Source organism: Macrosteles quadrilineatus, unplaced genomic scaffold (genome assembly GCF_028750875.1).
Source record: "Macrosteles quadrilineatus isolate MER2022 unplaced genomic scaffold, UCM_ALF_1.0 Scaffold_1__1_contigs__length_201487025, whole genome shotgun sequence".
Lineage (NCBI taxonomy): Eukaryota > Metazoa > Arthropoda > Insecta > Hemiptera > Cicadellidae > Macrosteles > Macrosteles quadrilineatus.
Window position 1 is genome coordinate 8,946,350 of NW_026542594.1, and position 17,231 is coordinate 8,963,580.

Consider the following 17,231-nt stretch of genomic DNA (forward strand, 5'->3'; position numbering starts at 1 on the left):
TTTAAATTAGGTGCCTCAACCAAAGTCTCTGGTTGGGCACATAAGAGTGGATTTAACGACTTATCTAGAACGGATTCACGTTTAACACTATTAGTTTTTGAAAATAAAGAAAAAACAAAAGATTTATTTGGCCAGGTAGTGCTGTTTTCAGCTTTAAAATAGCTACGACATCTACAGTTAGCATCATTGTAGTGAGGGAAGTCACTTCTTTTGTATCTTACTATGCACATAAGAATCTAACTTGACTCCTCAGAACTCTCGTCCCTACAAATTTCTGCCTCAGTTTTAAAAGATTGGGCAAATGGGTTGGCATTGTGACCCTATTTCTGGCATCTTTTTTCATTGCATTTTTTGTTTTAATTGTTTTACATGCGCTGTTAGGTTCCAGTGCCAACGTGTTACTTATAGATCTGTGCGTATTCAGGATAATGATCTTTTTGAGTAATTAGATTACCTACTCGGTGGTAAAACGTGTCATGGATCTAGAAATTGTAGATCCCCTGTGTAACCCTCTCGTCAAAATGAAGTTCAGAGCTGACCATAGCAAAGGTGGAGCCCCAAAGGAGTTCAAGAATGGGAATGGGACAGAAACCTTCCCGGGAGTGCATATTGTATAGAACAACTTCCCAAAGTTTCATCACAATCGGATGGCCGTTTTGGTAACGCATAAAGGACAAACATACATATTAATCGTTGGACTATTTGACGGAGGTATGTAAAATAAAATACCTACTAGGTGAACCTGTGCGAATTCGCACGAATAATAAGTTAGGATATTATAGCAACGTCGTTAGAAGTTGCGTCGTTGTATCGACGTTGATCTTGAGCTCGATCGTTGGCTATATGCATGCTAAGGTCTTTTTGCTGTTCAGTAGGAGTATTTTGCAGCACGGAGCTCATCATGGCGAAAATTTGCGCGCATGGATTAATATCAACCAAATGTTGAGTCAAAATGTGCACGAGTTCAGTGCTGCAAGAGCCATTAGCTTTGTTTAGCATTCTTTCTTGAACAGCGGTTTCGACGTCCATAGATATAAGCTTGGGCATATGTAGGATGCTCCCCTTCTGACAGTTGAAAGGTGCCTATTAAGTGATAAATTGTGTCGTGCACCTTATACATGAAAGGCCCTCCATCGCTATCTTCTTCAATTTTAGCTCAAGTGCTAACCATTGCGAACGCAGAGTTGTACGATCTAATGTTCTCTTTGTAGTTTTTCCTTAAATGATTTGCTCCATTAAGTTACCTTATGGCAGCAGGATGAAAATCCTTTGCCTCGTCCTCTTTGTTCTTCTTTAAAATGTAGCGCACCACATTTCTGACATTTTAATGCCATCTCGCCAAGTGAATGCTGCTGAATTCTTGTATTTGTCAGTGCAATTTTGTAAGCACACGTTGCCACCAATTGTTCCAGCTCCTCGTCCTTACATTTTGTATTGCTTGCCGTATGTTGACTCTCCGTGTCCGACCGGCAATATTTCTTTGTTGTCGGGTCCTTGGCATGTTTAAACGAAAATATAATGTAAAACTTTTCTCCCGTCGTGTCCCATAGGTAACATTTCTTTGCCGGGTTTCTAATTACTTTTAAAAACACGCAAACTGTTTACATTCCAAAACCAAACAAAACAGCTGGGATTTAATTTTTCTGTAAACTAATGTATTGACATCTGTTTCAGAATATAATAACATTCAAATCAATCACAATGTTATCCTTATGGAAGGAACTTTGAGGGCAGCCCACACCCTTAAAAAGATATATTTCGAAAATCTAAAGCCAGTTTGCACATCTACACACCTAGACGAACATTTTGGTATATAATATGTGGGGTTAAATCTTAAAACAAAAAAGCCTTATCGTTCACAAAGTTTCATGTCGCGTATTAACCCTAGCAGTGGCCGATCGACTCCTGGTGACGATCTGACGTTGATGCTTAGAATGGCCAACAACTCCTTGTGACGATCTGGACCGAAAATTTTTTAGCGGTAAAAAAAAACACTTACAATCAACTCAGATGAGAATAATATATATACCATTCGAAAGATCACATTCTGAACTTTCATTTTATTACATAAACAAACTCTGTAGCAGGTATATAACAATGTCACGACGATTAGAAATCAAATGAATTTTCGACGGGGCACGACTTTTGCAGCCGACACTTGGGAACTGGCAAAACACGTCTTGTTTGGCATTACCCTGCTCGGGTAATTTTCGTCGTGGGATGTTGCGAGTGGTACCACTGGATAGCCATTGATTTTATCTTCATTGTGGTAGTAATATTTATAACGAAATATTGATTGCACAACCGGTACGATTTTATGAAAACAGCTGTTTTTGAAATTTTTAACAAATGGCCAATCGACTCCAGATGACGATGTGGAAAATACGAATTACATACAGTGTAATTTATTATTACTAGTCATATAGTATATCATTTTGAAGAGGAAGAAATTTAGATTCAGAGAGTGGCAGCCCTGCACTCAGGGTTTTTTCTGTATGCTCGCATGTAGACGAAGGAAGTGAGTCATTACTGCTACAGTCTGTCAGCTGTCTTGTATTCGCCATTGTGTTTGTTTATGTTGTTGCCGGTTCTCGTGTTATCCGCGATTTATTACTAAATACGTTATTAGTTCGTAGTGTTAGTGTTAGTGAAGTTTGTGTGTGTGTATAACAGTAATCTTCATGCATAAATATTACTAAATTGTGTGAAATAGTGTTCATAAAAGGTTGTATTTTGTTAGCATCATGTCCTAAAATGACGATTCTGACATTCAGAGATTGTTGTACGAGACGGACCTTAGTTTGCCATGCTATATATGCTATATAATGATATACCCAAGGTGTTATACATTTTTATAAAGGTAAATGAATACACTACAACATGTTTATAATGGTTTGGGGGTAAAAAATTGTGTAAAAAAGTTATAGCCTATACTAAATACTACTGTATTTTGTTAGCATCATCTCCAAAAATGACGATTCTGACATTCAGAGGTGCTATATATGCTATATAATGATTTACCCAAGGTGTTATACATTTTTATAAAGGTAAATGAATACACTACAACATGTTTATATTGGTTTGGGTGTAAAAAATGTGGTAAAAAAATTATATAGGCTACTAAATACTGTACACTCCATTTTCTCGAAACACGCTAAAAATTCAAAACGTTCTCAAATTGATACATGATCATAGGTGAAAATAACTTTTTACCATCATACATATGACTTTTTTGGATTCCTTACTTCATAAGCTTTACAAATATGTAGGCTACATATCATCAGGCTACATAATGTTTCACAACACAAACAAACACTGTAGGCTATAGTTTACACTTATTTGCGGTTTTGCGGTTATTGTATTATTATGTCCCTATTACGTACCTACAAAAAAATATTTCTAACATGTTATACATTTTTATGTAGGTAATTGAATACACTACAAGATTATTATGTTGGTTTGAAGTAAAAAAATTTGGTACAAAAGTTGTATACTAAATACTGTGAATTTTTTTTTTTAGAAATCGCTAAAATATAAAAACATTATTTCTTATACATATGTTTATAGGTAAAAAATTATTTTTACCATAAACTTTATGACTTTTTTGGATTCCTTACTTCATTAGCTTTACAAACATGTATATATCATCATTAGTATACACATATATAACTTTTTACAACATAAAGTAACACTGTACGGTTTTCAATTTTTTCGGTTCTCCGTTTGTCATTATATTTTGCCCCAAAAACTTATAAAAAAAAAATATTTTCCTAACATGTTATATATTTCTATGTAGGGAATTAGATTGTCTACAAAATGTATATAATGAATTTCCCATAAAAAATCCGTAGAAAAAAAATACCAGGGCCGCTTTTGAAATTTAAAAAAAAAATCAATTTTTTTATTTTTTTCACTTTACCGATAAAATACACTATCTAAATCATTATGATATTACTATTTATAGATTCTCCTGTTCTTTCCGAACAAAATGAATATGAGGTTCATTTTGTAACTATAAGGTTATATTTATATATTATATTTATAATATATAATAATAATTTATTATTATATTTATATGTTATATTATATTATATGTTATATTTATAAGGTTCATCATCTCCCGTAACTGCAATAAGCATTTTATACTTCTATGCCAACCCCGTACAAAGGACGGGTACTCTGCTAGTATATAGATAATTGTCTTAACAATATAGTCCAGGGGCCAGAAACATGAATTGTGATTGAAAATGTTGACGAAAACAATACTTTCTCCATATATTGAGTAAAGCGGGAGAAAGTCAAACAAATTAATAGTGCTGCACTCTGTTGGTAAACCTTGAAATTTTTAATGCTATTAAATATCATAGAAGCTACTTGTTTAGTTGAAACATCTGGTGAAGTTCTTTAATTCCTTTTAAATATGAAGACTCGTAAGACTTTGAACCCCTGTGGGACTCTTAATTTTTATTTCGGCTGCGGATTTTTAATACGGACAAAATGAGAACATTCTATTGGCTGAGGAAACACCGTTACCACAATGATATGGAAAGGCAGTCAACGGTGTTCATGGTCAAATGGATAGAGCACCAGACTGATATGCAGAAGGTAACGAGATCGAATCCCACCAGTGACATTAACTTCTTGTCAAAGATTTTGCTTGGAATGCGATTACTTCTTAACTGTACATCTTTTGTTAGAATTTAAGACATTTATAATTTTACTAGTGGCCTGTAGGGGCCATAGCCCCTAATTTAGACTAAAATAAAAAACCATATATAAAAACATATTAACAAATGGAAACGTGCACACGGTTTGGCCTGAGCCCGGAGAACGACGAATCAGAGCTGAAATCATACAGCACATCTTTTCTAGTCTAAATTTGAAGATTTGTTTTGTAATCTTACGAAATTCTGCTATAGTTTCCATTTTGAGAACCAAATGTAAAGGTTAAAATTATTATTAATTATTAACTACCCATTTCGCGGTAGTAACTCAGAAATATATCTATGAATTTGTACCTTAATTTTAAACCAATTTTCATAATTTGGAAAGCAACGCAAAAGCCATTGCACTGTTGTATTGTCTTATGTTTTTTATGAAGTTCGAATCATGTAAAAACGGTTCTTTTAGTTTGTCATTTACTTGTGGTTGTGGCATGTCCATTGTGGCAACATGCGTTGAAATGTCCATTTGTGGCCTCCTCTGCAAAGTGAAATGCGCCACAATACATGCAAGTGCTGTTAAGAGGACCTAGATTGTGAGTAAGAACACTCAACTCATTTTCCAGCGTTCTACTAAAGACAGGTTGTAAAACAGCTTCTGGATTTCTTTCACAGTTAGGCCCTACATGACATTCTCTTTCAGCATTTCTTAAATCTGTTGAATTCCTGGACACTCTTCCACGTCTTGCAGGTCTTCCCCTTACCTGTCTAGTTACTTCACTCATTATAAAAAACGGAAAACAAAAAAATTAAACAAATACAATTCATTTTGGAACATTATTTACCAACATTGACTTTCGGAATAAATGTCAACATTGCAAATAAATAAGTAACAGCTGATAGACTGCAGACGTTTTTCAGTCCCCATGCATTTCTTATGGTGGATATTTTACGTTATATCTCGTTTTCTGGTAACTTTATGGGAATTCTGCTATTTTTCCCGAGTCCCTGGGGCCAAGACCTTTAATTTAAGACCTCTCCCACTTTTCTGCAACTTTCCAGACATCCACAATTTTCTGGAAAAAATTTTGTCTTACAGAATTGTATAGATAGATTTTATGAATAGAACTATTTTTCGATTAGTAAACCTCCATTAGATTTTTTCATTATCAGCAAGTTTGGTTAGGTTATGACAGTTTAATTTTATAATTGAAAAATTGAATTTGATGCATTTATAATTTCATTATCAGCAAATTTGGTGAGTTAGGTTAGGTTATGACAATTTAATTTTATAATAAAAAAATTATAAAATTAATTTTATAATAAAAAAATTATAAAATTAATTTTATAGTTTTTCTTAACTTTATAATAAAAAATAAAAAAATTTTATATTTTTTTAATTTTAACTCTCATTTTGTCCGTGGGACATAGCCCTATAGGATTTTCTCAACTTCTCAAGACAACCCTCTGCATAAGTAGGCTACCTCATAAGTGCAGTGCTTTCATAAGTACCGGCTTTGACTTCCAGTAATTTTAGTTTTCACGTGATGGAACTTCAGAGTTACACACAAACATCCATACTTTCACATTTATAATATTAGTAGGATATATATAGAGGAGACAGATTTAATATATCTGCGATATTACAGAGAAGTAAGTCATTTAAAATTAATTAATTTAATTAATACATATAAACTAAGTCTCTGTTTAATTTATCTGTAGGTGATGCAATAAATAGGGTTATTTTAAATTTTTGTCGTACATCCGGATAGTCCGGCCATTTTGTAGTTCGGCCGGGGGTCCGGTCCCGAGGTGGCAGAACTAGAGGAGTCTACTGTAGTACTATAACCACTGGGGCATAGTGAGGTGTTCATAATCCTTGGTTTAGACATACACCTCGAAATCATCGGATTGGGCGAATCTTTTAGCTAAGTGGTTGATAGTGTATCCTATGAACATGCAGGTCACCAATGGCCGTTTTGCTACTTTTTGTTAAAATAACCTTCCTCTCTATATCCCTTAGAGAATTTTTAATACAACCATATATTGTTTCATAGCACTGAAAGGATTAAACCAAAGGCCAATTACATGTCAGACAAGAATAAATGAAAATTCCTTTCCAAACTTCTGATGTTTTGATAAATTACTGAAACTTACTATTCGCTTATAGACACCAGCTATATTTTATCTTGCTCATTTCAAATAATATAAAATTAAGAACATAGTCGTTTTAACATACTAGGTAAAGAATTCAAATATGACAACAACAACAAACTTATTTGAATCCAATTTGATCTAAAACAGCTTTAAAAAAGTGTATTTTTTATATAGTATATTACATTAAAATGTATATAGCCCATTTATATTTAAAGTGTGTTAACAAATAAAAATTTTACCTAACAACAGGGAGCAGTTTGACTTTGAATTTAATAGTATACTAGTAGCTGGTATGGACATATGTCCCTAAAAAGCTTAAATGTAAAACAAATTATCGTAATACACAAATTATATTAGTCCACAAATTAGGGAGGAGTAGTGTTTGTTCACAATAAACAGTTTCACACATGATAGATAGATACCATGGTGAACAATCACAATATATTTGCAACCATGTTCTATATAGCCATAACTTGGCTTGTGGATTCCTTCATAGCCATAAGCACTTGCTAAGAATCAGTGTTGTAAAATTGCATCACAGTTTTATCTCATAGGTTTTCAAGTGTGAGTTGGCATACTTCCTCATGGTGGAGATGTGGAATGTGATTTAATGATTTTGATGCTAACACACCTGGACTTGCAGTTTAATGTGAAGATTTAATGTGAAGATAAGGAATAAGTGTAGAATGAATACATGTGGATTTAATCATTTTAAAATCATAGCCTCAACAAATGAAGAATTAGAAAGCAATGCAAAATCAGACATACGTGTTTTAAATGATTTTTTAACTCCCAAAATCTAAATCTCAAAGTGGATAAAACAAGTATCATAAATTTTCAAACTCGAACAACCAGAAATCAACGTCTACCGATTATTAAATTTAATAATAAAACCATTGAAGTTAAGGATAGTACTAAATTTTTAGGATTAGTAATAGATAAAAGACTAAATTGGAACTGTCATGTTGAAAAAGTACTTTCAAAAGTTTCTTCTGGATTATACGCCTTAACTAGACTAAAAAAATTTTGTGAAATAGAAGCTTTGAAGTTGGTTTACTTTTCATACATACATTCAGTGATTTCATTTGGGATTTCCCTTGGCTCATCCAATAAGAGAAACTTAAAATCTATATTAAGAATGCAAAAAAAAGCTATAAGAATAATTTACAACCTTCACCTAGAACTTCTGTTAAGAGAAAGTTTAAAACAGAAAATATAATGACAGTTTTTGGTATGTATGTTTTTGAAACAGTGGTATCCGTTAAAAACAGATTTCATGAAATAGAGCTGGTTAGAAAGAAACATGATTATCTTACGAGAAATCGAGGCAAGTTTGCATTAAGTCCTCATAAATTGCGCCTTTTCAAAAAAAAAAACCCAAATACGCCGGAACAAAATTCTATAATAAACTTCCAAAGCACATACAAGCAGAAGTAAATATAAACACATTTAAAAACAAACTTAAGAAATTTCTCATTAGCAGGGCTATTTATTCATTTGATGAACTGTAATTGACTTTTCTTTCCAATCAAAGTATGTTTTAACTGTTAGTTTTTTGTTCTTTTACAATTTTTCTCATTTACTATAAGCAAGTATATTTTATTATAACTTATAATAAATGTGACACTATTCATGTATATATTTCTAATGTACTTGATGAATAAAGATAATTTGAATTGAATTGAATTGAATCATTAAAAGTACATTTATCCAATAGGTAATGATAATCCTAAAGAACAACACAGACTGTTAACACGTTGACTGCGCGCGCCAACTTTACAGGCGCTCCCCAGTGGCGGGCGAAGCCCCGGCGCGCAACCGAATCAGCGAACGCAATTGGCATTCAAATATTTCAGTCTGACGAATCACAAAAGAGCAGTGGTGACTGTGCTGCGTTACCCCGAGAGTGGATGTAGTTCACTGAAACACCCAAAGGTAGCAGCACTGCATGGATCCGTATCCAGTGTCTTTGTAATGTGGGTTGAAGAGAAAAAATCCCCGAAACCGGGACAAAAGCATTGCCAGACAGGATTTTACGGGAAATTTTAGTACCAACCTATTCCAAAGTAAAGCTCGCATTCTAAGCTGGCAGGCTGGCAACGATTATAACGTCTCCGTCTGAGGCTAAGCTCACACTGACTCAATATATTTCTGTTGGTCTGGTGCCGACTTTAGTCGGCGCGCGCCACTTGGGAGCGCTGGCGACGCCGACTAAAGTCGGCACGCGCAGTCAACGTGTTAAAACTATGCAAATTAACTAGTACTAGGAAACAGGTTGCTCGAAATCGAGCAATTGCAAAGAAGTAAAGTAGTTATTTAAAAACAAATAAAAGTCATCATAATTTCCGATGATTTTTTATGACTTTGAATTGAAAAATAAATTACAGCAGTTAAATTATACAGCTGATCAAAATGTAAACAATTATGTTATTCATAAGGATAACATGGGAAATTTAACAGCTACTGGGGCAGAGCCCAAGTGCCTTTTTCAAAAATGTAAGGTCAGTTTGCAAATCTACGCGACACGCTCTTTCTAATGAGACGCCAATGGATATAATCGGGGCGGAGGAGTTCAACTGACAAAGTTTCGTGTAGCGTATTAATTTTAAAGATTAGGTTTATGATGCTCACAGTTGTCATTAGAACATTTAATATGTACAGGCTGGTATCATAGAGGAGATGCTGGAAGATACGATGGAGAGTGTGATGGATGATCCTGAAGACATGGAGGAAGAGGCGCAGGAGGAGATTGACAAGGTGAGGACTTTTATAACACAACCTGACCTAGTCTAAGGCTGCATACACATAATTGTGTTGCACATCACTCATCTCATGCATCTTTTTACTACTCTACCAAACAAATGAGTGTGTACCCACAGAGTGAGCGTGCATTTTGTAGTTAAGGCGCGTCAGATGGTTCCTACCACTACCCTTGGCTTGCATTTAAGACTCATTTATCAGGCCGCTTTCCATAAAAATTCTTCTTTCTTCTCAGACTTCAGCCACTTTGAATGCTCTTCCAGACACATTCTGTGTCCCTAAACCCTGACAGCATGTTTCCCCTCCCCCTACAACCCTGAGTGATACCAGCCATTCTGGAAGATTTCTCATTGAACATGTGATTTGCAGCATGCCTTGAGTTTAGATTTTTGGAAATAGGTTGTACACATACGAACAGTGGAAAAAAGGTTTTTTAAGTATGTAACATCTAGTTTTTATATATAACTATTGTTCCTGTTGCTCTAATTTGAGCAATTGCCAAGTATTACAAACCTTATTTAAAAAAAAAATAAAAGTGAATTTTTTTCCATATGACTTTTAAAGAGTCGACTTTAAGATTATGGAAATACTCATGATGTATTAACAGTTTGATATAATCAAAATATTTTGTAAATATATCTGATCATTTTCAAAAGCTGATCTTGTTTTATAGTGTTTTCTAAAAAAGATTTCCTACTCATAGCCGCATTAGGTTGTCCATAATAATAACAATACATAATAACAAATATAAATAAAAAAAACATTATTTCTATTTCTTCTACTTGGTGGTGTTTTATGACTTTCCTTTGTTTCCATAGTTTGCAAATCGGCTCTTTCGTTTCAATGATTGCTCAAGAAATGCAGCATAGTATCAATTTAGTTTTCTTTTTAGTATATCAAATTGTCAGGCTTTCTCACATTTCCATTGTAATATTCACGCCACCCCAAATTCAAGTCGTAAATATTTCGTAAACAATAAAAATAGTCATCTGTTATTGTTTGAAAGTATTTGTAATTTTCTCTTGAAGTTGGAGTTACTGGTCCAGAAATATCAGGGAATCAATTAACTCTCCAATTCGATTACTTCTACGTCCATTGTGTGACCTAAAAGGGGTTCGAGTTGATTTACCTTTCAAACATGGTTTACAAACCTCATCAGAAATAGGTAATCCCATTTCTTAGACCTTTTTTGTTTAAATGTCCTAATCTCTGATGCCATAAGTTATTTTGTTTGTTAACATTTCCAGATAGTAAGCATTTTTCTGCTTGTAAACTCCCTTTCATCCAATATAGCCCATTATTTTGGTCACAGCAGCATTTTGTGTCATTATTATTATCTGCTATTCTTGCTAAATTGAATTAAAAAATTACTTTACAATTTCTTCTGGTTAACTTTTTTACTGAAAGAATATTTTGAAAATTCCCGGTACAGTTATTGCTTCAATATTTACTACCTTCCCATCACAATTGACAGTCAAAATCCCTTTCTTTTCCGCTTTCAACACATCTCCATTTGCTATTTTAATTTGAACTTGTCTACCAAGCTTTTCTATGTGATGCATTGATCTTTCATATTCTTGTTTTTAAAAAATTTTCTGTTGCACCAGAATCTGTGATGAAGTTTAAACATTGTTAAAATTTGACTCACTTCTGTTATACATAGCCTGCTAATTATGTAATGCAATAAAGTTAAAATCTTCATAGTTTTGGGTAACATGAGACTGATGTTTATTAAAGATGTTGTTGTTGTTATTTTTAGTTACCAACAAAATTACCTCTTCTATAACCATGACCATTTCCACGAAAGTTTGGTTTCTTCAAATGACATTCAGAAGCTAGGCTATATGCCCTTTTTTCTGACATTTAAAACATTCTACCTGTTTATAAGTATTAGTTGCACTAAACGCTGTTTCTGGTAAAGAACTTCTACAAACATTGTTTTCTTGTTGTCTTTCAGTGTCTAGCAAACATGACTTGACAAAATCTAGGGTTATGTCTTTGTCGACACTCATAGTCTCAATGGTAGTAACAACATTACCAAAAATTCTGGAATAGTTAGTAAAACATGGCAAACTTGATCACTTTCTTCCATTTTTGACCCTGAAGATTTAAGCTGATTTATTAAAGTATCAAATTTTAGAAAATGATCTTGTAGTTTATCATTACTTTTACACTTTATATTTAACAATTGTTTATTGAGGTACAACTTATTAAAAGTACTTTTTCGTTTAAGGACATTTTCCAAACAAGTTATCATCTCTTTAGCAGTTTTTGCATTTTTTACACATTCTAGGTATTTGTCTGATAAAAACTGTACAATGAATGATCTGGCTCTTGTATCTTTGCCTTATTTTCTTATGTTACTTGATTTTCAAGAATATCAGTAACTCCTTTCTCCTCAAGAACTAATTTTAGTCTGAACTTCCAATTGGCAAAATTAGTTCCCTTCTTTAATTGAGGTAAAACAGACACATTTTCACTTCTTGACATTTTGTAGGTCTAGTCTTTTAAATTTGATCAATAAATAAGGCAATTACTGGTACTGAGCACTCTGGGCCCATAACCTTTTCAATTTGATGTAAACTTACCTTACTTGGCAGATTAATGCTTTGTCCATTAATTCAACTCTTGAATAATAAAAAATAAAATAACCTTGGCACAAAAAAAAATTAAATGGCGGATTTTCAATAAAAAGGTTGTTTTAACGCTTGTTGGGCCAACCCAATGTGCACGGGTGGTCTGATTCACCCTGTATTAGTGTAAATTTCAAAGTATTCATCTGTCCAAATGCAAACAACAATTTTCTTCATAAAGATAACATGGTAACTTAGAAGGCCACTGGGGCAGATCCATGATGGAATTTCAAAAATGTTTTGTTTGATGGTAAATCTATGTGCCATGACCTATCAAACGACACTTTGAACATGGTAATCGGTTGCTTGACAGCTTTAAAACATCAAAAAATTCATGTTGGCATATTAATAGATTAATTAATAATAATTGTTCAATTTGTTGTTCTTTTTACCTGCCTCGGCCCCCTTGGAGATGCTCAGGGTTGGCCCTGCGTATGATAATTGACAACTGAGTTTATAAATAATCCTTCTCCAAAATTGAAACACCAGGTTTACTGTCCAGCCAGGTAAATGGTAAATGGAAATTCGCTTAGTCTGCAGGTTTGCTGCGGTGGGGGTATTTAGATTAATTAGTGAATAACTACTATAATCAAGCTTTTAGCATTTCAAATTTTGCTTGTTTTAATTCAGGGTTTTCCTCATATAAAGATGGTGTTAGATTCTGAATCTCCCCATAATAAAACTTGTGTTTTACCAATTCAAACCGTGATCAAATGTTCTGTTCTTGGCGATATTTGGGCAGTCGAGTATTAACTTGGCAAATTGTTTGTTGTGTTGTCATTGACATTTCGTTGTTTTCTCTTACTTTACAACGTTTATACCAGGAAAGGATGGGTAATCCAAAAATGTATTAAATTACAATATTTATTTTTAGCTTGAGCAGTGTACGATGTGTTTTAGCCTGAGTCGTGCATGGTTGAAGGTTTTATTTTTTCGAGAAAACTGTTTTTATGATGTTTAAGCTGTGATTTGACCAACATTAGTCAGTCATCTGGTTGATGAAATAGAGGTTGTATTGTGTCTGTTTGTGCAGGTGCTATGGGAGTTAACTGCAGGCGCACTGGGCCAAGCACCTGATGCTCTCAAAGACAGTCTTCCAGCTGCGTCTGTCTCAGAAGCCGCTTCCGCAGATGCTGATGTTGAAGATCCAGAGGAGTTAGAAGAAATGCAGAGTCGTCTGCAAAAACTTCGCAGCTAGTCATTCACCATTACCGCTGCCTTTCCAACTGTTTTTAACCTTAAAGAGTTTATTTATATATATTCCTTTGTTAACTAATTGTATGAGTCCTCTGTCTTATTTATGGTTTTAATTTTAATTTATTAGTAGGATTTCGGTTGCGGACCGGACCTATGGTTGTTCGCTCGATATGTTTTTAAAAATCAATAAAAATGTCAACTTTATACTTAAATTATGCATATATCACAATAATTTCAATATTAAACAACCATTTAGGCTATAACTTTTAAAATATGTCTGTAAATATTTGTAAATTATTTGCTTATTTCTTTTTTATTGATAAAGTTGATTTATAAGTTATCTCGAGAACATTTGTACATATTGTGGTGAAAAGTGTATACAGCATAGGTAGTATAGGTCCACCTGAGACATTATAATTTGAGCTAACATTATTGTGATGATAAACATTAACTTTGTACCCATAGGACGGAAAACCTGACACTACAACATGTTTTTTAAATCATTACTATTTAATGTTGCCTATGTCATGATATAACTATACATCATTATTATTCTATGTTTTTCCCCAATGCCGTAGACACGAGTCTGAGCTCTAGAATACCTTGGCTGGGCTGATGAGTGGTATTGTGGTGTATTTTAAAATTGATCAACATTTAAAAAAAAAGGATAGTTGAAAGGTTATGCTTCTGGCCTTAAGTCACGGGTGGCGTCGTCCTGTAATCCAGCTACTAGGAGGTCACGAATTGTGGATATTTATAGGGATGCACTGTGGATGCGATGCTCACTGGTGTGGATTAACGTCCGCACTAGTGAGTACTACGACTATCCGCAGTACTATCCTGATAATTAGACCAATTCGTAAATTACAAGGAAAAATGTGGTTCGGATTCCACTATAAACTGTAGGTCCCTTAGTTGCCATTAGCTGTATGGGCTATTAATTAACAGCTGTGTCTAAGGAACATGTCGGCCTTAGTCACTAACAAGACTACAAGATCGCGCCACTCATCCTACACTCATCCTTCACTCATATTTGGGTTAAAATACGCACATAGTGGCGTCCCCATCTTAAATAATTGATAATTGAATTGATAAGTCTGTTGCTTTTTAATGGTTTGATACTAGACTCAGGGGTCCTTGATTATTGGGATTTTAATAAATGATTCTGGTATAATGAGTAATGAGCTGATCTTGGTTAGTAACTAAACTACAATTTAATTTGTTCATAATTCATCCTATTTTTATCTACATCTTAAAATCAAACTCTGGTGTCGGTATGGATCTAATCTAAGATTTTAATTTTACTTAATTTATTCCATAATGTTAAAGAAAAGTAATGTTTCAGACCTGAGCATTGAACTATGCAAGTAAAACATTGTAATTAAAATTCTACCTCGAAACTGTGTTGAATGTCATCTACAGTTCATTGTGTGAGTGAAAAACCAACTTCGCATATTTACAGAAGCATGTCTTCAACCATTTCATAAAATGATCAGTAAGCAATTTTTCCCAGAGCTGCAGTGGAGGTTGGACATTGGTTTGTCATATAATTTTCCAGCACTAGGAAAAAAGTCTTATTAAATTCAGTCTGCTGTTCTGACCCCAAATGTGCACTAGCCCCTTTTGCTACTCCCCAAAAGAGTTTGTTTTTTCACTCTTGCACCAGGAACCAAAGAGACAAATAAAAACCCTTTATGACTACAATTTACTTATAGCTTGTGAAATAATCAGTCAAGAAACCTGATGTTTGAGTATCAATATCACAAATATTCTATTTATACTTTACATATTAAATAACTGAAACATTGTCTTTTTGTTTTGTATGAATACTAGCATCTAATAATTTTGAAATAAAGAAGTGATTATAATAAACAAGCAGCTTTTACCAAAATCTCTTGGGATAATGTTTATTTTTGGCCGCCCTTTCTCAGACTTCTCATACATAACTCAATCTAACACTATATAACCAACTAGCTGATGTACCCGTGCTTCGCAACGGGAAGATGTATTATTCCACCTAATACAAACACCTGTTAAGTAGTTTGAATTTATAAACAAAAAGCAACTAAGTTTATACAAACAATTATAACCTACATTGTCGTCCAAGCTTACATGAAAATAAATCAATATAATTATTTTCATAAGTTACGGTTATAGAATCGAAGCAAAATGGGCAATACAGACAATTACCTTTCATTTGGTACCAACTTTGTGTAAATCGGTCCAGTAGTATGGTCAGGGTGGCTGTCGTAAGCTTAAAAATAAACCCTATGGTAATTCTCCACAAGAAAAGTTTAATTTTAATTTTTGACCCAATCAACATAAATATTCTCAATATACAAAAAAACCTGAACATAAGACTCGTTCACAAGGGGCGAGTTTACACGCTACTTCTTACAGCCAGCGAGTTGGCGAGTGCGCTTGTATTTGTTCACATGGAGCTTGTCCATTTGCCAACTCGCCGACGTGTAGAAAGACGCAGGCGAGTCGGTGAGTGCGCTTGTAGTCGTTCACACCATGCTTTTTCCACTGGCTCAGTAGCTGGCTTGAACTAAATCCTCCGACATCTTCGAATAACATTCGCACAAGCACAAGCAACTGTGTTCTCACTGGGCTACTTTACACGCCTACTCGCTCAAAAGCTGTCGAGTTGGCGTGTAAAGTAGCGGCAGCGTCAATTTTTTCCAGAGCTTTTTTACAAGTAGGTTTTGAGCGAGTACGTCGTTAACACTGAGTTATTTTACTAGGTGCGTGTAAAAAATCCGGCTTATAGCTTTTAAACTCGCCCCGTGTGAACTATATAGTACTGATAAGTTTTCTTTTCGTACAACCTGCGTGTAATTTGGTCCAGTAGTATGGTCAGGGTGGCTGTCGTAAGCTTATAATGTTAGTTAGCCCCATGTTAAATCTCTATAAGAAAAGTTTATTTTTATATTAGTTCCTAGAGGTCACCCCGTTGTCGAAAACTCAACCAAAAATATGTAATGTACAGAATATTTTTTGTTATTTTGTTACCAGCATGGTAAACCATAAGACCCATGTTCATATTTTTGAAATTTCTAATTCATTTTTCGTGCTTATTTTTTAGCTTATTTCAATTTACAAAGGGATTCTGCACATCTAGGCCTACAGGTAAATATATTTCATTTGGTACCAACCACGTGTAATTCGGTCCAGTAGTATGGTCAGGCTAACTGTCATAAGTTTTGCATTTTTTTTTGTGATTTCCCTATAGGTAAGTAGCTATTACCATAGGTCTCATGGGAAGACCTAAGCCTGGGACCTTTTTCATTTTGATGTCCCCAGAGGCCAAAAACAACATTCGTTCAAATTTTTATATATGTATATGTATCTATATATAGAGATATATATGTTTTAATTTAGGTGTTCACATAATAGGGCTGCTGATATATTAAATTATTGTAGGAAATAAGTACAACTGAGCACCCTGAATATAAAAAATATAATATTCAGGGTGCTCAGTTGTACTTATTTACTACAATAATTTAAGATATATATACTAGGTGAAACCCGTCGAAATCGACGGTTAGGGGCCTCCTCGTTTATGTGGTCGTGTGGCTTCATTGGCAACAAATAATGCAAATTAAATAGCAATGTGGCATTTCCAAATAGAAAAACATACTGTAAATTGGCTGTTAGTAAATATTGACGTTAACATGCATTGTTAATCAACGTATCTTATAAAGGATAATGTGATCTAGTTTAAAAGGAATGACCTTTCTGTCATGACAGTAGCTGCTTAAATAATAGACCTATTTACTCCTACAGCCAAAATATCGTGTTACTTTCAATAATGTTACCA

General features: G+C 34.0%; 1 protein-coding gene across 2 annotated transcripts in view; it reads left to right on the forward strand.

Moving 5' to 3' along the window:
• The window catches only part of LOC128982420 (charged multivesicular body protein 3), a 35,146-nt gene extending 19,847 nt beyond the window's left edge, over positions 1-15,299 (forward strand). For both annotated transcript variants that reach the window (XM_054401386.1, XM_054401381.1), the window contains exons 5-6: positions 9,480-9,575; positions 13,245-15,299. In XM_054401386.1, coding sequence (XP_054257361.1) covers positions 9,480-9,575; positions 13,245-13,409 — 261 coding nt within the window. In that variant the 3' untranslated portion in view covers positions 13,410-15,299. The remainder of the gene's footprint in view (positions 1-9,479; positions 9,576-13,244) is intronic.
• Positions 15,300-17,231: the final 1,932 nt, after the last annotated feature.